The 23,140-nt window shown below is 46.3% G+C and overlaps 1 protein-coding gene across 1 annotated transcript in view; it reads right to left on the reverse strand.

The window, feature by feature from the left end:
* The window catches only part of HIP1R (huntingtin interacting protein 1 related), a 64,599-nt gene that overhangs the window by 2,673 nt on the left and 38,786 nt on the right, over positions 1–23,140 (reverse strand). The window contains exons 13-31 of the mRNA XM_083476567.1: positions 22,038–22,110; positions 18,391–18,574; positions 17,229–17,317; positions 16,722–16,838; positions 16,081–16,182; positions 14,596–14,790; positions 13,637–13,784; positions 12,971–13,057; positions 11,699–11,806; positions 10,747–10,883; positions 9,669–9,779; positions 8,750–8,808; positions 7,198–7,228; positions 6,853–6,915; positions 5,769–5,869; positions 5,543–5,648; positions 3,834–3,957; positions 2,011–2,072; positions 699–899 (exon numbers count right to left, since the gene is read on the reverse strand). Coding sequence (XP_083332693.1) covers positions 699–899; positions 2,011–2,072; positions 3,834–3,957; positions 5,543–5,648; positions 5,769–5,869; positions 6,853–6,915; positions 7,198–7,228; positions 8,750–8,808; positions 9,669–9,779; positions 10,747–10,883; positions 11,699–11,806; positions 12,971–13,057; positions 13,637–13,784; positions 14,596–14,790; positions 16,081–16,182; positions 16,722–16,838; positions 17,229–17,317; positions 18,391–18,574; positions 22,038–22,110 — 2,098 coding nt within the window. The remainder of the gene's footprint in view (positions 1–698; positions 900–2,010; positions 2,073–3,833; positions 3,958–5,542; positions 5,649–5,768; positions 5,870–6,852; positions 6,916–7,197; positions 7,229–8,749; positions 8,809–9,668; positions 9,780–10,746; positions 10,884–11,698; positions 11,807–12,970; positions 13,058–13,636; positions 13,785–14,595; positions 14,791–16,080; positions 16,183–16,721; positions 16,839–17,228; positions 17,318–18,390; positions 18,575–22,037; positions 22,111–23,140) is intronic.

Raw genomic sequence — 23,140 nt, forward strand, 5'->3', positions numbered from 1 at the left:
CTGTTGCCTCTAAGCATGGAGGCATATAGCCCAAGGGCATGAGGAACCTGTGGTGGTCCTCCAGATGCTTTTGGTCTCCCAGCCCACATGACCAGCGGCCAGGGATGGTGAGAGCTGCAGTCCAGCAGCACCTGGAGAGCCACAGGTGGCCCACCCTTGCCGCAGCTTGTGAACGGCTGTGTTTTCTCATTCAGCAAATGGCAGTTCTCTTGGGGCAGCAGGTTGCACAGACTAGATGTGTGAAGAAATACTTTCCTGTATTGCTGATTTCAGTTTCACTGGGGTGACCCCAAATTTCTCGTATTACAGGAGAGGTCAGGCCGTTTTGTTTTAATCTACTACTGCAGCATTGGTTGCCATTCTACAGGCACTATTGTGTGCCCCAGCATGTTCCCCAGTCTCCCTTCAGCCACTGCAGTGCTCTTCTGCACCCTCCACAGTATTATGCCCACTGCCTGGGAATCACCATTTTTTGTGGCAAGCAGAGTCTCCAGAGGATTCCTCAGAGGGGAAAACTCGATTTGGCTTCCCTACGTGAATCCCGTACAACCGTGACAAACATGCACTTATCCTGGTAATGAATGAATCACATAAGCTTGCTAGCCTCATAATGTTTTCTGGGCCTGACTGCTGTGAAAAGGCTGTTGCTTTCTGCAACCATGCACACCCCTTGTTCTGCGGCTGAGAGTATACTGTACCTCACAGGCTGGCTTCAGGGACTGGACAGGCTTCTGAGCAACCGGAGGCTTCTTTAAGCTGCCTGGCTTGCGGGCAACTGTTGGTTTCCCCCCCTCTGCGCTCTCATAGTCAATACCAGCCAAGGCATAATGCTGCCTTCTCAGCTCACCAAGGCGAAGCCTCTCATTCTCCAGGGTCTTTTCCAACTCCAGCACTTTCACCTGCAACAAGCAACATTCTCTGTTGAGCTATGGGGAGTGAGAAATATCAGAGACACCCCACTTCTTATGCAGCTGTTGAACATAGTCACTCTTGCTTAGTTCACATATTATCCATAGATCTACTCCCATGGCCAGAGTGCGGGAATATTTCTAACTTGGCATCTCTACTCCCAGGTGGCCAAAAGGTCTCCCACTGCTGCCTTTTCTCCTCCTTATGCCTGGAATTGCATCCACGCAGCCCCACACGTGTCCCACACCTCATTTTCTCAACTGCCTTGTCTTCCGTGGCACAACTGCTTAGGCTTGGAGAATAGGGTCTGGGGACCAAGTACCGTATTTTTCCATCTATAGGATGCCCCCATGTATAAAACGCCCCTTATTTTTGACATTATTTTTTAGGGGGAAAAAACTAGTCTTGCACATGGAAAAATACGGTATGTGTAGCTGAACGAAGACACACTGTTCTCATTTACCTCTGCTTCTCCATGCTCTGTTGTCTGCCCTGTGATATTCAAACCCTTGGCTGTTATGTGTTACTAAAACATTCACAGAGTCCACCCCTTTCTCAGCTTGTTCAACTGGTTTGGACCATGCGAAACTCTCATCACCCACAGCCATGCTGGTTGGGGCTGATGGGAGTTGTAGTGCAAAACAGCTGGAGGACACCAGCATCTGAAAGGCTAGTTGTGTTTCCAAGGTCTGCCAGCTGTAACTGACATGCTGAAATCTAGTCACTGTTGTGGGAAAAGGTAAGGATTAGAGTAGACAGACAGATCCAAAGAAGGGCTACTGGGCAAGGAGAGCCAGGCTCAACCTCTGTAGCCTTAAATGCGGTGGGAGGAGGCAGCAACTGCCCATTCTTATTAAGGCTTGCTTTCAACTTGCTCTTCAGCAAACAAATCATGGCTTACATAACACCAGTATGAAACCCCAGTCTGCATGGCCTATTTAAAGATGTCCCATTAACGACATCTCATCCCTCAGATGCTCAAGGGGCAGTTGGCTCTTGTCTGAGAGTCACTTTGGGAACGATTAACCCAGCTTCTATTTTATACTTCCCCAGGAATCTTTTCAACACTTCCCCTGTTTTTCCAAAAAACCCAAACAGCACCTGTGTCTCCATTTCCTCCATCTTAAGTTTGATTAAGGACATTCCAGAGAAGTCCATGGTCTCTGAAAGGAAGAGAAAAGCAAGTTTGTTGTAGAAACTACATATGTTTTCAGCAGGGAGGTGGGGGGCATTTTTTAAAACTGAAAAGTTGCCACTTTCTGCTACCCTAAACCCAGCCCCTCACCAGTGTGTTCTTGCTTCAGTAGGAGTGTTGAGCAACTTAGTATGTAGCAGGAAAGACTGGAAACCTTCACCATTTTGAGCAATAACAGCATTTGGGGAAAGCCTTCTGTGCTCTTGCACCTTTTAGAAAAGCCTCTTGCTGTTCAATAGAACATATTTGCCCCCGACACAACGAGGCTGTTCAATGAAGTTCTGCCCACATCTCCCTGGAAGTTGCACATGGCACCAAGCATAAAACTTCACAGCTATAAAAAGGCTAGGCAGGGGTTTTTAATATGCAAAATAACTCCTCTCTCATGAACAGCTTGGTAGTTTCTTTTTGAGAACCACAGAAGACAAGATGGGCCACACCAGAGGCCAGCCAGGTGTCTCTAGAGGGGAAGCCCACAAGCGGGACAGGAGTGCAGTCACCCTCCGCCACCTGTGTTCCCCAGGAACTCAAGAGGCACAAGGCCAGCCCCAGAGAGCCAGCATGACCAGTCTCTATGGCTAGCTGCCTCCTCCTTCATGGAACTGTCTAATCCCCTCTCGAAGCTACCTGGGTTGGTGGCCAGCACCACATTTTGTGGAAGCAAATTCCAGTGTTTATCACACAGTGTGCTGTGTAACATAACGTAACAAAAAACAAAGTCCCTATTAACTGCCCGTGGAGTCAGTCCAGTTCAGTGATTAAAGCACTGGTTTCACTCCAGAGAGACCCTCCTCTTACAGAGATCATCCAGATACCTATAGGAAGCCTGCAGGCAGGACCTGAAAGCAACAGCCCCCTCCCCACTTGTGCTTCCCTGCCACTACAGTGGTACCTCGGGTTACAGACGCTTCAGGTTACAGACTCTGCTAAGCCAGAAATAGTACCTCGGGTTCAGAACTTTGCTTCAGGGTGAGAACAGAAATTGCGCAACGGCACGGCAGCAGCAGGAGGCCCCATTAGCTAAAGTGGTGCTTCAGCTTAAGAACAGTTTCTGGTTAAGAACAGACCTCCAGAACGAATTAAGTTCTTAACCAGAGGTACCACTGTATTTCCTCAGAAATGAGTCTCAATGGTGCCTTACTTCCTGGTAATTGCATTTTAAGACTGCGGCCTGAATGGGCCCAGGATAGTCAGTTGCTCAGCCCAACCTACCCCACAGAGTTGTGTGGATAAATGAGGAGCAGCATGTACACCACCCTGAGTATGGGTAATAGTAATAAATAATAAATAAATACAGTGGTACCTCAGGTTAAGTACTTCATTCATTCCGGAGGTCCGTATTTAACCTGAAACTGTTCTTAACCTGAAGCACTACTTTAGCTAATGGGGCCTCCTGCTGCCGCCGCGCCGCTGGAGCACAATTTCTGTTCTCATCCTGAAGCAAAGTTCTTAACCTGGAGCACTATTTCTGGGTTAGCAGAGTCTCGGCCTTTTGGCTAAGATCAAGTGTAACCTGAAACATATGTAACCTGAAGCGTATGTAACCTGAGGTACCACTGTAACTCTGTCGGCCTTTCATATTAGCCCTGTTCTCCTCATGTCACACTTTCCTTCTCATAATTTTGCAAGCACCAGAAAGCCTTTAAAAAAGCATTTTCAAGAACGCAAGTCTGCCATTTCACGCTGCGTTTCCCAGCTCCACTCCCATGCCCAGACCCCAGCAGCTCACCTTTGTCTTCAACCTGCTCTTGGCCTGACTTTGTTGAAGCCACGACATTGGCAGCCATTTCATTGACGGTGCGCGAGCATTCCTGGAGCTTTCCTAGGTTTCTGCTGTGCTTCTCGGCTTTCACCTGCCATCATCAAGAATATTGTTTCTTTCAAATCTTTTGCCAGGTGTAGGGAAAACACGAGCAAAAAATGGTCTGCTAGTCCAACCTAAAGCTTTGAGCAGCAGCAGCTTGAGGCCAGTTCATTTCAGAACCAGGGCTGTGTACATACTTGTTACAGTAAACAACTTGGAGGCAGAGCTTAGGATGCTGAAAAATCTCTGCTGTTTTATTTCCTAGTCTGCAGGTTAAGGACATAAGTCTTGTCCTGCTGCATCAGAGCAAAGGGCCATCTAGTCCCACATCCTGGATGGAAATCCTTCAAGAGAAGTGAGCAAAGGCACTCCTCAAAGTGGAGGCATTCAGCTGAGCACCACCATTCCACAGTTGCTTTGAAATGGGGGCGTCTCATAAGAAGAGTCTTGCTGGATCAGACCAAAGGCCCATTTAGTCCAGAATCTTATTCTCACAGCAGACAAGCAGGTGTCTATGGGAAGCCCACAACAGGACCCAAATACAACAACAACTCTCCCCAGCTGCGATTCCTAGCACCCACCTCAGATATTGGAGGTAGTACATATCCCTTATGGTTATCAGCACTGATAGCCTCAACCTCCTCTGTGAATTTGTGGAAACCAGTGAGGAGTGAAGGCGGGGGAGAGAACTCTCCTTTGGTACCTTACACCTTCATCTTTTCCGCAGGGCCAACCTCTGATAACTGCAGCCACTTTGCAAAAGTAGAGAGGCGAAAAGAGAGGATTGGCAGTGTGCTTCGTTCTGGGTTCAGGTTTGGGGCCTTGAGGATGGACCCAGGAAATGCAAAAAGCTTCAAATGAAGATGGTAGCAGAGGACAATGGTCCCCTGAGGGAACCACGGGTGGGGAAGCTTGCACGCTTCCCACAGGCATCTGGCTGGCGTGAGAACAGGATGCGACATTAGGTGGGCCATTGGCCTGATCCAGCAGGGGTCTTGCGGTGTTCTTATGAGTTACAGCTGTTAAGCATATTTGTACCTGAGCATGTGGTCTAAACCACAGAGCCTAGGACTTGCCGATCAGAAGGTCGGCGGTTTGAATCCCCGCAACGGGGTGAGCTCCCATTGCTCGGTCCCTGCTCCTGCCAACCTAGCAGTTCAAAAGCACGTCAAAGTGCAAGTAGATAAATAGGTACCACTCCAGCAGGAAGGTAAACTGTGTTTCCGTGCGCTGCTCTGGTTCACCAGAAGCGGCTTAGTCATGCTGGCCACATGACCCAGAAGCTGTCTGCAGACAAATGCTGGCTCCCTCAGCCTGTAAAGCGAGCACCACAACCCCAGAGTCATCTGCAACTGGCCTTAACGGTCAGGGGTCCCTTTACCTTTACCTATGTAGGAAGTTGCTTCTGCAAGGGGCTCTGGGCACACTAGAGCCTACTTTGGCAACAGAACCCTCACTCTCCTTTCTCATTTGAGATTTCATTGGATGTTTTTGGTACAGTTCTAAAAATCCAGAATTCCCAGCCCAATGCAAAGCATGTTGCTTCTGAGACGGGGCTGTAGGCACGTGAAATGCACCCAAGTTCTGCACAGTTTGAGAAGAGTGCAGACTATTCTTCCTTCTGGGGTGATTACCTTGGAGGCAGCTACAAGCTGAGCTGTGCTGGCTGCGATTTCGTGCGAACAGACAATCAGTTCCTCATATTTGCCTGTGTGTAGGACAACTTTGTCCGCAGACTCTCTGAAGTGGGGAGCAAAAAGACAGGATTAGTGAAGCCAGGTGCGGCTCTGCATTCCCTTGTGTTTCAATCCACAAAGCAGGTGGCTAGGAAAAGGAAGCCCAAGCAACTGAGATACCTACACAAGCTGTGTTGCTCCCCATCCCACGGCTTTAGAAGCAGAGATGAGTCCCTCCGTCCAACGCGAGTTCTTGGCATAAAACTCCTGCGGTGTTGCTGCCCCCTAGTGTTCCATGAGAGATAGGACACTTAGCTTTCACAATAAGGCTGAGCTTTATTTGGTAAGCAAAACATGCTTCAAAATGGAAAAGATGATGCAACTCTGCCTGGAAAACACACCCTCTGGTAGCTTCTTCAAAGACTGGGGTGGCAGGTGTGCTTACTGAAAGGTCACAAATGGGTAAACAAATCCGCCTTATACTGGGGACGGATGCAAGTGGTGTCAGGAAGTCCATCTAGCTCAGGGATTAGGAGGAACATGGTCTAGAACTCCCATTGGTCCCAGCCAGCACAGCCAACGGCCAGGGATGGTGGGAGTTGTAGTCCAGCAACTTCTGGAGAGCCACAGGCTCACAATTCCTGATGGAAGTGGTTCCCCCAAGAGGAGGCCCTGGTGGGGTGCTTAATACAGGTCTGCAGCAAGAGTTGTTTTACTGACTCAAGAGAAGAGAGGGAAGAGGTGGGGTCAGGGGAGTTCCTTCTCAGCATTCTTTACTCTAGAGCAGCCTTTCTCCAACCTTGGGTTCCCAAATGATGTTGGACTACAATTCCCATCATCCCCGACCACTGGTCCTGCTAGCTAGGGATGATGGGGGTTGTAGTCCAACAATAGCTGGAGACCCAAGTTTGGTTAACCCTGCTCTCGAGCATGGATGGGGACCTTCTGGGCCTCCAGGGCTTGCTAGATTCCAACTCTTATCAGCCTCAGCCAGCGTAGCCAATGGTTGGGAATGCAATAAAAACAGGTTCTCTTGTAGAGAAGGAAGAGGCATCATCTGAATAGCATTTGATATAGCTTTAAATGCTTCATAGAGGCCACGAGAAAACAGACAAAACCATTACTTGGGAGTCTTCAATCTTAAGTCATGATGTGACACAAGGAGCTGGTGCAGCCCACATTTCCAGGCTTCTCCCTGCCAGATGTTCAGTGCCCCCCATACTTTTCATGCAAAGGAAGAACATAAGGTCCAAGAAGAACAGCCTTACCCTTCCACTTTCTACTATCTCCTTCTGTAAATGTGTAGATGTCATCACAAGAAGCCTGATTGCCTGAAAGAGACAAAAACAACAAACCACTCTGTTTAATAGAAGGATTTCCCTACAGCTTTAGGGATTCCAGTACAACAAAAGACCCTCCCCTCCAGACACAGTACAATACTTCTGAAACTTCCCTTAGTGGCAATGCTAACCTGAAATAAAAGGTCATGCTGAATATCTAGAGATCTTGTTAACCATGCAGTGTTGAATACCCTCCAGAGGTCCAGCCATCTGGTAACAGCTGGGTTTTTCAAGTACTTAGCTGGGGCTTTAATAAATTACAAAGGCACTCACCTTCATCAAGTCTGTGCAAGAGTTCAAGATTCTATGGGAAACAAAAAAGAAGATGCTTAACTCTCTCAAAGGATTGATTAAGCCCTAAAATTTGGAAATAACATTTTAAATAATGATGATTCTATTGTTGTTTGCATCTACACTACCAAGGGAAAACAGTTTAAAACCACTTTTTCTTGTTTCTCCCAAGGAACCTTGAAACTGATTCTCTGAGGGTGCACAGTAAACGAAAAAGCATGGGGGTGGTTATTTCACTCTTCTCTTTGTTGGTGAATTGCTTCAATTCTTTCGCCAGGGATCACTGCAATGCTGTTTGTGTTATGATATAAAAAGAGGTAAACAGCCAGCACTGCAGCACCATCTACTAGGTAAAGGTAACGCTAAAGAACCCCTGGGTGGCTAAGTCCAGTCAAAATCATCAATCATCTCGCTTCAGGCTGAGGAAGCCGGCATTTGTCCACAGACAGCTTTCTGGGTCATGTGGCCAGCAGGACTAAGCCACTTCTGGTGCATGGAGGACCGTGAGGAGTGCCAGAGCGCATGGAAATGCTGTTTACCTTCCCACTACATTAATCTACTTGCACTGGGGTGCTTTTGAACTGCTAGGTTGGCAGAAGCTGGAACAGAGCAATGGGAGTTCACCCCATCACATGGATTCGAACTGCTGACCTTACAATCGATAAGCCCATGAGGCTCAGTGGTTTAGACCACAGCGCCACCTGCGTCCCTTTACCATCTAGTGACAGAACACAGCATTAGGAGCCAAGAATATATTGAAGGGGGAAATAATCATGCACACCACCAACGTCTCCTTCCTTAGTTATCTATGGCAAAGCCTCTTCAGGTCTCTGGAACTACACTACACTTATTGCACACAAACAAAACAAAAGGCAGGCGAGCTGAACCATGGCAGAAGAGACCCTTCAGTAAAAAGGAATCACCCCTACAGCACAGCAAGAGGTTATTCAGTAGCAAAACAAACAGGAAAACTCATGCTTCAGTTCAAACGCTGAGTGCTGGGGGTTCAGTCTGTGCCAACAATATTATGCAAGTCCACATGCTCAAGGCAACAAACAGTGGATTATTGCTTTTTATCCTCACAACAACCCTGCAAGATTAGCAGCTTAGATCAAGAGAGATAACTACTTCCCCAAATATACCTTCCATATATACCTTCAGGGTGAGCTTCATGGCTGAAAAGTGATTTGAAATGTGATTGTATTGAAAACTCTTTGAATAAAGAAATACAGGTAGCAGATAAGAATGTAAGAACAGTCCTGCAGGATCAGGCCAAAGGTCCATCATAGTCTTCCAGCTCTACAATATTGTTTCTGAGACAAGATGACCATAACTCATCATCATTATTATTACACTTATTTTTTTCAAAATCTCCAAGTGGTATTCCAAGCGTGCTCTCTCCAGGTCCCTGGCAAAAGTCTTTCCTATCTGTGTTATCAGAAATCCTTTTTTAGCTGGAAGTGTTGCAAATGAAAAAGAAATGTAGCCCAAGTATAAACTACATCCTTGTGGATCTTTGATCCTGCAGACTCACCTTTCATTTACTTCTAATTTCACACCAGAACTCTCTATTCTGGCCTGATTCATCATTTCCTGCAGAAAAATCAAACAGAGCTTCATTCAGTCGGGCATCACAACAGGCCTGTAGTTGGGGTCTAATTGACAAAGGTGCCCCTGGTCTTTATAGCAGCCAACAAGATGCTTCAAAGAAGCTGTTAAGCAGGACAATGATGCCACCCCCACCCCCCTCCATTTAGCTATTGGGACTAATTGCCACTGACATGCTTCTTTCTTCACAAACATGCCCAATTGCCTTTTAAAGCCACCAACCAACCACTACATCTTGTGGCAGCCAAGTCCACCTATTAATCATTTATCTGGGTAATTTATATTTATTTGTTTCATTTAGGTAAATTATATACTGCTTGACACGTCAAAATAAAAGTGCTAAGCAGTTTACTGCATCCTAAAAATATCACAAATAACAAGTCAAGCAGTTGTGTATTGAGCGGAGTTGTACTCTCCTTTTGCCACTCAAGTACATCTTCACCCATATGACATCTGCCCAATGCTATTTTTCTAGAAAAAGAGGTTCTGAACTGAGTTCCGTCTGCAAAAAAGCCCTGAGTTCAACTACAGTGGCACTTACTTGACTGCCCACAAGTGCTGTTAATTAGGGTGGTGGGGAGAAAGGACAGGGTCTACTTGGTGCAGCGGAACTCCCTTCAGAACTACAAAAGGCCTTCAAACATGTCTTGAAGACTTACGGTATTTGTTCAGTCTGCCTTCCTTTAATGTTTTTATGCCCCTGATTCTTGAATCCTGGTAGTTGCTTACTATTCTGGGTTTTTTACCACTCAAATGTATTTCAAGTGGATATGCTTCAGCTGCACACGGCCTTCCCTAAAAGGTTGACTATTAATAAAACAACCAACCAACCAGGTTCATCTCACCTCTATCCTCCTGACCGCGTCTTCGATTGCAGCAGAGGTGGAGGCCATCTCTTTGTCAACCATGTCGCCCAGTTCTTCTTGCCGGATGTCTAAGCTTTTGGGTCTCAATTCCTGGTCAAAAGAGAAAGTGAGTCCTTAAAGAGGACACTTGGCTCAAATGGAAAAGAAGAAGAAGAAGAAATTTTGTGTACCCTGCCCAACTGACTGGATTGCCCCAGCCACTCTGGGAGGCTTCCAACAAAAATACAGCAAACAACTACTATTACTACTACAACAACAACCAACATTAAAAGCTTCCTGAAACAAGGCTGCTTTCAGATATCTCTGAAAAATTAGATAGTTGCTTAACTCTTTGACATCTGCTGGGAGGGCATTCCACAGGAAGGGCACTACTGCCAAGAAGGTTCCCTGTAACTTCACTTCTCACAGTGAGGGAACTGCCAGAAGGCCCTCAGTGCTGGACCACATTGTCTGGGCTGAACGATGGGGGTGGAGACACTCCTTCAGCCATGTAGGGCTTCAAAGGTCAACACCAACACTTTGAAGTGTGAAGATCCTGCAGTCCTCCATTCAAGTTTTTTTGGATTCCAACTCCCCTTAGCCCCAGCCAGCATGGCCTATGGCCAAGGACAACGTAGTTGAACAACATATGGAGTGCTGCAGTTTCCCCACCCCAGCATTACACAGCTAGCTGCTCTTTTACTGAAAGAAACCATTAGTCAACGGATACAAATTATAAGGAAGGAGGTTCCAACTAAACATTAGGAATAAGTTCTAGACAGCGAGTCACTCAACAGTGGAATGGACTCCCTTAGAAGGTGGTGGGCTCTCCTTCACTGCAGGTTTTAAAGAGAGGTCAGATGGCCATCTGTCAGCGATTCTTCACTTGTGATTCCTGCATTGCAGGGGGTTGGACGAGATGACCCCTTGGACCATCCAACTCTACAATTCTATGTTTTGCCTCCTCACTGCCATGGCCAAGTTAGGGAAGTGTAGAAGTACACTAATAAGCATAAATTGTGAGATTACAGAGTTCCCCCCAATGGATTTCCCCACTCCATTCCTCAACTCTGTTTACCTGTCCCAGCTGAAGAAGTCCCAGCAGCCTCTTCCTCACATCTGCCAAATCTGCTTGTCGGAGAGACTGTTTGTCTTTCAGCTTGCTCAGATAGTCCAGACTCTGCTGCCCACAGTCCCTGCAGGTTTCAGTCAATTCTGGCAAGAAGAAGAAAATAAAATAAAAATTACACACATACAAGGGAAACTAGCATGACTGTGGGAAGCTCAGGAATAAGCTCATTTTTTAGCTTTCATTGGAGGAGCTACAGGAGAAGCATTTCAGAACAAATATGTGGAAGTCCTGAGGCTCAGGGTATGCTTTGGGAATAACAGATATTGCAGGATTGTGGGAGCTATGAGGATGTTGGCCTGATCTGTAATCTGGATAAGAGCCCAGTGCAAGCCCCATTACACACATCAGAAATATGGATGTTATTCTTGCACATGACCATGCTTGTGTCTCCTTATCCCCATAGTAAGTTCTAGGATTGTCACCCAATTACAGAAGCCTTCAGTGCTAAATTTATGAGTGTAGAGACTGATGAACATGCTCAAATTTCCACACAGTAAACACACCTCCTCTGTTTCCAGGGGCCACATGCCAGCAGTAGGCAAAAGTGGGCAAAGGAACAAATGTGGTTTTTTCCTTTGTTTGGTAGGCTTGTTTCTACACATTCATGCCTCTCTCTCTCTCTCCTCCCATCCAGGTACGCAAGAAGCCTTCTCAGAGATCAAGGGCACATTCCAGCCAGGCAAAAGTTGCCCCTCCCCTGTTTAGAGGATGCATGAATGGATTGAAGAAGAAGAAAAAAACAGATAGCAAAGAGGCGCTTGAAGTCTCCTGGTCCTTACACGCTGGGTTCCAACCATTTCTAAAAGCCAGGTTTCGCATTCAGGAAAATCATGTGAAAAGAGTTGCACCACTTCTGACTTCAGGGGTGGGGAAAAAGAACCTTTGCAAATTTACTCACTGTCTGCATGATCTGTGGGCGCCAGGTGGGAAGTGGCACTGCCATTCACAATGGTGTCTGCAGTCAGGTGGGCAAATTGGGCCAGAGCACCAACCAATCCAGTGACATCTAAGAAATGAAGCGAAATACCAAGATGGAAATCCAGAAGTGGATCACAGGGATAAAACCATCTCATTTGAGGTAAGCCCAGAGCGGCAGCATTCAGCTAAGCACCACAAGGAGCAGAGACCCTGAAGGCTTGTCCAGGTTAAACGTAGGTTAGCCTCAGTCCAACTCTTCCCCCAGCTCTTCTCTCTTCTAACCCCACTGCAGCTCTGAACTGTGGCCATCCCATAAGAACATCAGAAGAGTTCAGGGGCCAAAGTGCTCAAGATCACTATCTTTGTCATTTGGTCCAATTTCATTTTATACACGGATACAGCAGCTCAGGTTAAACAGGGCTATGCAAGTGTCTGGGTTTAGTACAGTTCAAGGTATTTTAATCTTCTGTTTTGAAATAACAATTTGTAATTGTTTCAGTTCAGACCATGGAAACCTTTGCAATTATAGACTACACATCCTCTTCCTCTTGATATGTTTTATTTTTGACTCCGCAAATCACACAGCTGTTTCCTATACTTTATTGGCAATTGTGACAACTTCTTGTTTTTTTTATTAAAAAAACTATTTTCTTTCTTTTTTCTGTAACTTGCTTGTTGTTATTAAAATTCAATGCAAAACATTTGAGAAGAAAAAAGAAAAAAGAATCAGAAGAACCCGATGGCTGGTTCAAGCCAAAGGTCCAGCAACCTGGTTCTCACAGCGGCCAGCCAGGTGTCTCTGGGAAGCTCACAAAAGGACCTGCCACAACAGCACTTTCCCCACCTGCATTCCCCAGCAATGGAAGGCACAGGCTGAACACCTCCAAGACTGGATAACTTGTGAGCAGCAGGGCTTTGCAGCTGCACCTTTTATTGACTCCATCCAAACCCACCCCACAGACCAGCACTCCCCCACACCCCCGCAGGCTTCCTGCTTAGAACATAGCTAAAAGTGCAAGGATTAAAAATCAACCTGAAGCTTTACCGCTTGGTGAAATGTTCCATGTAGTCACCAGGCATTTAGCTTTTCTTTTTTGATGAGGGGGTCAGCGGGGGGGGAGAAACATTTGAAGAAACAACATTTGTGATGGCAGAAGAGGCACAATCTGTCTTTGCCAGCAACACCAGAAACCTACACTCCCACCCTGCCCCACAAGTACGAGAACTGCAGCGGCAACCCAGCAATGTTTACCTGCTGGGTTGGACAGGTAGCGCCCATGTCCACTTTCCACAGCGTTCACTGACTCCAGTGCTGCTTGTGCGCGGCTGACGAGGTAATCTGCAGAGAGAAAAGAAAGGGCAGAGAAGGAGGCCTATGGGAAAACAAGATAAAATGGACTCTTGTGCAGGTGCTTTTTGTGCCTTAGAAGCAGAGCCAGCTCCAGAGTGAAGAAGCCTCAGCTGCCCAGGTTTCCCCTGGCAGGCTCCCTCCCTTACATTCCTGAAAGGGGTTGTGGGGCTCAGCCCTGGTGCGATTCCTTGGCAGCGGCAGTGCTCCAAGACAGGCAGACAACCAGGTCTGGGGCAGCTGCCATTTCAATGTCTCACAATGGCCTGAATGCAGCATCACTTGGGGCATTGTAGGACATAAAAAAGGCAACTCTCTCAGGTTGCTAATTGGAGCATGGAGTGGGGGCTGGATTTGAGAGGAGGGGGCTAGGACAGGCATCCCTGGGAGGGCCTTGGCCACTGCCTCAGGATTCTGAATGATGCCAGGCTTGCTTGAGAGGTTTACTCAAGGATTCCTGGGCTGCTACAAGGGACAGGAACTTGCTCTTCTTAAAAAATAGGTTAAGAAAAACAAAACAAAGCCAAGCCACTGTCAGACTCATCCATGCCCTTGGTCCTTTAGACCTACCTGGTGAACTGGTGCATCGGATGTGCAAAGGATCGTCCAGCTTGGCAATGGCGTCCTGAATGATGCTCTCAGCCTCCTTCACTGTCCCTTGCAGGATGCTGAACTGCTCCTCCAGGAGTTTCTGCTGCAGGTTCTGTTCCTGACCTTTCTGTGGGATTGGCCCAAAGTGTTTAAGTTAACAGTGCCCTCCCGGGACCCACATATTCACTGCTCTTTCATGATCCAGACTGGGCAAAGGGGAGGCCTACAGTGCTGCTAAATGGCTCCCTCTCTCCATTGCTCAGCCCGTTGTTTCCCTTGCCTTCCCTAACCAGACAAAAGCTTTCCAAGGCTCAGTTGTGCCCGGTGTCTTTTGGGGACTGGCAAGGAGGCTGATGGCAGGCGGAGCCAATGCATTCTAGTGTTGCCCCCGTTCTCATATTGACTCCTGTAATGGCAGTACTGGGAGGAAGGGGCCCTTCCAGACATCCTTGTTGTGCATTCATGATGGTTTGTGCTCATGATAATATAAGGATGGTTATACACAACCCCATTTTCAATACTATTCACACCTGCAAAAGTTTCAGGGCAGACATCCTGCTTCATTTCCATGTCCTTTTGCCTCACTTTTGTTGCCCTACAGTGCAGGAGCGCCCCTCAAGACAACAGTAACGCAGGAGCGCTGGGGAAGCATCGCAGAATGGCTAATAAAGCGGAATGAAGTGTGGATGGTCCGGTATAAATTCACCACTAATGCTCTATTATTGTCAGTGACATGTTTCAGAATACTCTAGCAAAAAGCACCATTCTGGAGGAGCCCTGGGGAGGAGGAAGCTGATAGCCAGGATCATCCCCTGGGCTGGGTGGAGGTAAGCAGGCAGGAGAGGTCTGGCCAAGCACAGAGCGAGCTGTCAGGGCAGCATCCCCCACCCCCGATGGACCAGCCTCCGCTGCCAAGACTTTGTTTCTCCCTTGAGTACCTTTTCCAAGAGCTTCCCTTGCAGCTCCTGAACTTCCTTTGCTCTCTTCTCTGCTTCCTGGCTCAAGAGCAGCTCCTTTTCTTGGATCAGGCCCTTTGTCGAGATGAGCTCACAGTCCTTCTCACTGACCACTTTCCTCAGTGTCTCCTTCTCGGCCTGGAGGGCTTCCAGTTGGGTGTTGAGGTCTGAACCGGCCTGCATGGAGGACAAGCGACCTGCTGGCTCACAGCTTCATTGCCCAGCTCTCCCGCTTCAGCTTGGCCCCACCCTCTCAATCACCTCCCCCTACTAATGCGGTTTTTCACATGCTCATTGTCCTCTTCATGAGGTAATTTAACCTAAGATGACTTGGGTGGGAAGGCTTAAGAGGAGTTTCCGCCACCTAAACCACATGACACTACAAGAGGCTTAACAGGTGAAGGATTTGAGTTACAAACCTCAACTTTTGGTGAGTTTGGGACAAGAAAAATGGGCTATTTTAATCCCAGCTGGTTATTATCAGAGCCTTCCAACAATTTGGTGCTCCAAACAAACACCAGTTTGAGCTCCTCTTCCATCCCCACCCCTTTTCCTTTTTACATCATGGCTTTTTAGATTGTAAGCTTGTGTTATTTCTAATGATTTCCAAGCTGCTCCATGAGCCTTTGCAACTAAAGAGCTGCATATAAATGCTGTGAATAAAATGAAAAAACAATAAGCAATAAACAGTCTAGTATATGGGCACATCAAAAGCATGAGATGAGCTTCTCAAGAGAGTAGTGGAGAGGGTTCTCAGGGGAGGCGCAACCAAAGCACCCTTAACATTGGGAGAGTGCAAGGTGGGCCACCTAAGGCAAGGACTGCACAGCAGGGCAGCAAAGTGGAGACAGACGCCTCATGGCTTTTTGCAAGACAACCCACAGGAATACTCCCACTGCTATTTTATGAGAGCTCCCTACTATTTTATTTTATTTTTAATGCTGGCTTTTATTCCGAGTGGATGCTGTTTTAATTTGATTTATTTCAGGATTGAAATCCCGCTTGACTATACCTACATGTGCTCAAGGCAGCATACAAAGTTACAAAAGATACATGCAGTCAAACTTTGAAACAACAACAGACAAAAGCAATATAATACACACACACTATATATATAATTTAATATAGTTGTCAGCTGACTCCAAAGTTTTCTAAATTGAAAGGTGTCTTTAAAAAAAAAGTTATACATAAATCTAACTCACAATGCATGGAGTTCTTTTGAACTAAATCATACTCAGAGCAGACCCACTGAAATCATGCCCATTAACACCAATGGGTCTACTCTGAATATAGCTAACATGGGGTATAACCAATAAGGAGCTGTCCTGTATAAAAAAGGTACCTCTCAGTGGCTGATACATCAGAGACTCCTCAGTAGAGTATCATGTGGGAAGGGGAAACCACTGCAAGATTTTAACCCTCAGCCCCACAAACAACACAGGCCACAAACGACCCCAGCCTGCATACCTGCTTGGAACGGCTGAGTGACTGATGAAGCTGAGCCAATTCCTCTTTCTTAGATTCCAGTTCTCTCTTCACCTGCTCCATCTGCAACATATGATCTTCTAACTACACAGAGGGAATCAAAGAGAAAGTGCATCCTTGTAAAAATGTGCAAACTTTTCAGATGCCTCTGAGCAAATCAAGGTGGTGTGTGGCTGAGCTCTTAACACCACTGCATTTTGCAGTGCACCTAACTGCACCCTCCAATATCTCTTTTTTAATGTCAACAAGGGGGGAGCAGCAGGAATCAGGGTCCTGGCACTACAAACTTGGGACTCAAGCTTGCTGAGCCATCCCTCAATTATGTCCTGAGCTGCGCCCAGTCTCCATGGTCACATTCACACCATACCGTTAAAGCACATTTAACACACCCTGCTTCTCCCCAAAGACTCCTGAGACCTGTAGCTTACCCCTCACACGCCTACAATCTCAGCACCCTTAACAAACTACAGTTCCTAGGATTCTTTGGGAGAAAGTCAGGCGCTTTAGATGTTTAGTACCAAACATTATCTCAGCCCACCCCTAGATCAAAACAGCTCCTCCGCAGTTTCTGAATAGGGAGCCCCCTGCCCTGTTACAGGGGAAGAGAGATCAAAGCAGCAAACCTTCATTTCTGACTCCCGTTTGACTTGGTCCATCTGGAAGGCCAGCTGCTCCTTGACTAGGGCAACCTCCTCTTGGCTCTGTTGGGTAACTGTCAGCTGCTTGGCCGTGTCTGCATTCTTGGTATTAAAAAACATCAAACATATTTTAAGCATCATTTTGAGATTGCAGGGATAGTCTGTATGGTGCCTGGGTCCCTTCTAATTTCTGGGGCCCTGGATCCAGCGAGTACCATTGTTAGTATAGCAAAAGAAGTTGCTCTGTGCCTGAGGACAAATGGGTGGTAGTGAGAAAGACAAAAAGCCAGAGTTGTGTGTGCGAGGCGGGCTAGAAGCAGGCAGAAGCCAGAGACTTAGAGCCATGCTTGACCATTGCTGGAACCGAAGGCTGTGACTAAGAGAGAAGCCAGCCCTTGTGGATTGTGAATGTGGAGGTGACGTCCCATCTCCTCTTGCATGCAAATACCCAATGGAACAGTGTGGGAAGTTGGCAGCCAGAACTGTCATTACCTTTCTCAGGAGCTCTGCATGTGTGTTGATCAACTCATTGTGCTTCTCCTTCAGCTTGATGTAGCGGGTTTCTGTGGCGCTGGCCTTCTCTGGAAAAAGGAATGAGACTGTCATGAGCTGCATTCTCAGTCCAACTATTGAACCTTGGAAGCCATGGTGGGCAACTAGCTGCCCAGAAGAGCCTGTCCCAAGGAACAAGCGGCCTGTGTGACAGCAAATGGGTTGTGGGTCCTGCCTTACAGGTGACTGCCAACAGCCGTTCTAGCTTCCACAGGCTGCAGGACCATGAGGAAGTAATTTGTGCCATCAAAAACTGCTTCCGGCTGGTGGTGTGTTTGGGGTGGGTGTGTCAAAACTCAGGCAAAGCACACATGCTTTTTTATGCAGATAAGCAGTCAGCAATATTTTCCAGTTGAAGGGACACATTTCCTTCTGGGCAGCCTTCCACATGACAGTGGTGGCTGGGGCCACAGACAACAGCAGGCAGAGGAACAAATGTGAATCACTACTTCTGCATAGAAAGCTAGCTTCTGCACACACTTGCACACCCCTCTCCATCCTCCATCCAGAGAAGAAAGAGGCAACATCAGAGCCCAAGGTCCCATTCCATAACCTACTAGAAACACTCAGGGTTTGAAGCAGGGCCAGTGAGGGGCATGGCCTGGAAAGAGAGGGCGTGTGTGGGCCTTGGGGTAGTTCCAGGGGCCACGCAGAGAAATTGAAGGGCCATATCTGGACCCCAGGCCTGAGGCTCCCCATCCCTGAGGTAGACAATGCCAAGTGCACATTCCTTAGCACAATACAGTGGTGCCTCGCAAGACGAAATTAATCCATTCCGCGAGTCTCTTCGTCTTGCGAAGCACGGCTATTAGCAGCTTAGCGGCTATTAACGGCTTAGTGGCTATTAACGGCTTAGCGGCTTAAAGAAAAAGGAAACAAACTCGCAAGAACTCGCAAGATGTTTCATCTTGCGAAGCAAGCCCATGGGGAAATTCGTCTTGCGGAACGACTCAAAAAACTGAAAACTCTTTCGTCTAGTGAGTTTTTCGTCTTGCGAGGCATTCGTCTTGCGGGGCACCACTGTAAATAGGATTTTCTTATTATTGCTGTTTGAAAAGCACAGGTCAACACGCATAACCTGCTTTCCAAAGGCACCACCTACTTTCTGCTTCTAGGTAGAGCCCTCGACTCTTGTCTCCCTCCAGCTTTGCCTTCTGCAGCCTCTCCAGCTCATCCCGGAGCTGCTCGTTGTCCACCAGGGCCTTCTGCTTCTGCTTCCGCTGCTCTTCCACCTCCGCCTCCAGGCTGTTAATCTGGGCCTTCAGCTGAGTGATGTATCTCTGAGCCTGAGTATTGCCGCAAAACACATACAAAGCAATGGCTATAATTATGACAGCTGGTGTGTTACCTGTAGGATCAGAAGCAGGGCGCTCTTGTGCCCTTTGCTTTTGGGCTTCCCACACAGGCATCTCACTGGCCACTGGGGGAAGCAGCAAGTGTCAATGTGGTACAATGGTAAGAAAGTCGGCCTGGGACCAAATCCTTACATGGCCATAAAGCTCACTAGATGCCAATCACCAACTCTCTGCCGAATTATTCAAGGCAAGCAATGCTCATTTAGCACTTGACATACAAAATCTCACAAGCGCCTCTTCCCTACTCCCTAGCAGTAAAAATATAAAAAAAATATCAGTTTACTTCCTTTTTGTAGCACCCAAAGTAAGACATCTCACTTTTTAAAAATTTATTTAATCATTTTTTCGATAAAACCAACCGCAAAAGACACATACAACAAAAATCATAATAACAATAATAATAATACTACAATTTGACAATTCAGATTTGAATACACTGATATACCTATGACTACACCTTTTTAAACAATATTTTCTCACCTCTCCTCCCCCTACTTCCCACCACTATCCGCCTTATTGCTTAAATATTCGTTCCAGATTTCTTCATATTTATCCATTCTTATTTTGCATCGACATGCAATTCATCTGTATGTAGCTAATATGTCCATATTATCAATCTTTGTGCTCAATGAAATCTTTTTGCGACTCTTCCAATTCATCAAAACAATTTTTTTTGCTTCTAATATAGCACGGTACATCCATTTTTTTTGACCCCTTGAAATCTCCCACATTTCCAGAATATAATTTAGAATTAAATTCAGTTCCCCTAAATAACAATTTCTTTTTATTACTCTTGCTATAAATATCCTCACCTCGCACCAAAATGATCTTATCATTGGGCAGTTAATCAACATATATTCTACCGTATTTTTCGCCCTATAGGACGCACTTTTCCCCCTCCAAAAATGAAGGGGAAATGTGTGTGCGTCCTATGGGGCGAATGTAGGCTTTCGCTGAAGCCTGGAGAGCGAGAGAGGTTGGTGCGCACCAACCCCTCTCGCTCTCCAGGCTTCAGGAGAGCCCCACCGCCAGCCCCACAAGCTCGGGGGACAGCGGGGAGGTGGATCGCCGCCATCCCGCTGTCCCCTGACTTGGCTAGAAGGCTGGCGGGGGGGGGGGAGAAGCCTGCTCCTCCCCATCGCCAGCCCCGCAAACTCGGGGGACAGCAGGGAGGCGCAGCGCGCCATCCCGCTGTCTCCCGACCTGGTTTGGAGGCTGGCGGAGGGCTTCCCCCTCCCCCAGCCCCGCAAGCTCTCAGAGCCATGCCAAAGCTGCATGCAGCTTCGGCATCGCTCTGGGTCCCGTTCTGGGGGCTGGGGGAGGGGGAAGCTCACGCCGGGGGGGGGAATAATTCCCCCCCTTTATTCCCCCCCCCAATCTAGGTGCGTCCTATGGGCCGGTGCGTCCTATAGGGCGAAAAATATGGTAAGTTCGCCTTTTTACTCCCACAGCTCCAGCAGTTGTCTGCACTTGTTATTTTCTTCTGGTATAGTTTTGCTGGAGTCCAGTGGACTCTGAATATTATTTTCCGTTGAATAAGTCTTAGTCTTATATCCATAGAGGCTATTTCTGTTGATTTTATACTTGACTCCCATATATCATTTGTTATCTGTACCCCTAACTCTTCGCTCCATTTTTGTCTATCATATTCTAAATCATATTTCTTCCTGTTGAGTAGGGTTTTATATAGTGCAAGTATAGAGTTTTTTGTTTTTGTTGCAGAGGTTAAACCTTGTAGCAGCCTGGGTGTTTCCGATGCTGCTATAGCGTCTGGGCCAAACTGCCTTTCCAAGGTATGTTTCAATTGGATGTATTGCCATTGTGTTTCACTGGTTAATCCATACTTTACTTGCAAAGTCTTATATTCCACAAATTTGTAATTTTCATCAATTAATTGAATCAATGTCAAAATACCCTTTTTCATCCAATTTTGCCAAATTATTACTTGATTTCCAATTTTTAATTTTGCGTTGGCCCATATTGTTAATTTCTTATGCTGATAGCGGTCATCATTATTTTTATTTATATTCATTCAAATTTTTATAGGTGCTTTAATAGTCTCCAGCATAATAGGATATTTCATAAAATTGGAGCCAAGTTTAGTCCACCCTACAAGAGGTTCAAAGAAACTATATTCGAGAGTAGCCCAATTGGGATTCCTGCTAAGCTCTCCAATAATTAGTCTTACTCAGCAAGTAAGCCTGGTGATACAATTCCAGATTTGGGAGCCCAAATCTGCCTTTCTTAGTTGGAAGTTGCATTTTATGTAGTGATATTTTTGGATGGCTTTGTACCCCCACAGTCACGATCTAAATAGTTGATTTATTTTTGGGAAGTATAATTTGGGAATATACATTGGTAATCCTCTAAGAATGTATAAAAGTTATTGGACAACATTCATTTTGAGGACATTAACCTTTCCCCAAAGGGAGAGGTTTAGAGGTCCCCACCTTTCAATATCTTTCAGTATCGGTCTTTCTCCCTGTTCCCAATATATTTGTCTTAGTAGGCTGAACTCAATTTTTTGAGCTAGTATATTATTCATTTCTAATGTTTGTTGTTGTATTCTTTCATATGTAACCTTAGATGGGTTATTTGCCATATTGCCCCATAGTGTTTTTAAAGAAATTTTTAATTATTTTCTTTTAATATTTGCAGCTTGGCCTTGTTGGCAGAGAAGGATATTATCTTCTCTCTGATGTAAGTTTTATATCCTTCCCATTCCATCAGTCTTGACATTGAAGATTTGGAGTTATTTTTAAAATATATTTGCGTTTCTTGGGTTATATATTAAATGAAGTTTTTTTCATTTAATAATGATATATTAAGATACCATCTCCTCATACCTTCCTGGCTTTTAGATAAATTATATTCCAGTATTACTGCTGAGTGATCAGGTATAATGGGAATATCAATGTCACATCAGCTAGTAAAGGGATGTAATGATGATGATGTTAGAAAGAAATCAATTCTATGCTGGGTATTATGAATTCCTGCAAAATATGTACCATATTTTTCGCTCTATAAGATGCACCAGACCACAGGACGCACCTAATTTTTGCAGAAGGAAAACAAGAAAAAAAAATTCTGAATCTCAGAAGCCAGAACAGCAAGAGGGATCGCTGCGCAGTGAAAGCAGCAATCCCTCTTGCTGTTCTGGCTTCTGTGATAGCTGCGCAGCCTGCATTCGCTCCATAAGACGCACACATATTTCCCCTTACTTTTTAGGAGGGAAAAAGTGAGTCTTATAGAGCAAAAAATACGGTATATGCTTTTTCCTTAGGATGATGCAATCTCCATGAATCCACTTAATTCCAATGTATCATAGTTATTAACTGAAGTAAGACATCTCACTTTGCCTACACACACAAGCACACAGAGTGCCCCATGTTACCTCAAGCTTAATCCTCTCCAGCTCTGCTCGAAGAAGATCCACTTCTTTCTTCAGGTTTTCAATTTGGAGATCCCTGAGGGTTAAAAGGTTTTGAAAACACAAGAATGCTCTGAGTTGATGTTGTATAGTGATGAAGAGCTATGAGCTCAAGGCCTCCAGGGCAAATCTCTCCTCTGCTGCAAAGGCGTCAGGGCCACATCAGAGCTTCTCCTTTTCTTTGTCTCAGCCTCAGACCACCCACCTCCTGCCAGCAATACTGGGATAGTGGGGTCTGTAACCAAGAAGTTGCAGTATGGAGTACCCCCATAGTAGGTTCAAGGTGTGTCCTCTTCTAGGGCAGGGAGGACAAACATTTTATACCAAGTGAGCCGCAATAGTACTTTGACATGGAACATGTGGGCCACTGATTGCCTTGTCACAAGGGGGGTGAGTGGGTGGGTAAGGCCAAAATCTGATGCCCCCAAGCCAGATAAGTGAGGCGCTGGGCTTTGGGGTCCCTTGCACCTCCTTCCCAAAGCTGGGAAAGTGCCAAATAGGCTTTGCGGAGGAGGAGGAAGGACTCCCGGACCCTGTCAGAACCCTCCTGCCTCCTCCCTAAAGCCCAGAGCCTCAGGAGGGCTGGGGGCATCCACTGTTGCCAAGGGCTGCCAAAAAATGGCCTTGAGGGCCAGCTGCACATTGGACCACCCTGTTCTGGGGAACTCCATTTCATCTCACCACACCCTCCAACAGTCATCCTGTATTTTGCACCCACTGACCAGGTTCAGTCCCCACTGGGCTGTTCTGCCCCACATGCTGCCTAAAATTCCACAAATGTCTGCAAACCTTGGGTGCGAACCATCAAGGAAATCTCTTCCTTGGGTAATGGGTTTTACTCTTTTGGCCACATAACAACAGCGCTGAGAGATATGATAATACTGATCTACTTTACAGGACTGTTAAGGCAAATACAACTTTTTCTGTTAAAATAGTCCAAATGCTGCATAAATGCTAAACCTTATTATTAAGATGCCAGCTTAAAAAAAAACACACACACACACACACAGAGAGAGAGAGAGAGAGAGAGAGAGAGAGAGAGAGAGATTTTGCTGATAAACACCCTT

The sequence above is a fragment of the Podarcis liolepis genome, assembly GCF_965112155.1.
Source record: "Podarcis liolepis genome assembly, chromosome: 15".
Taxonomy (NCBI): domain Eukaryota; kingdom Metazoa; phylum Chordata; class Lepidosauria; order Squamata; family Lacertidae; genus Podarcis; species Podarcis liolepis.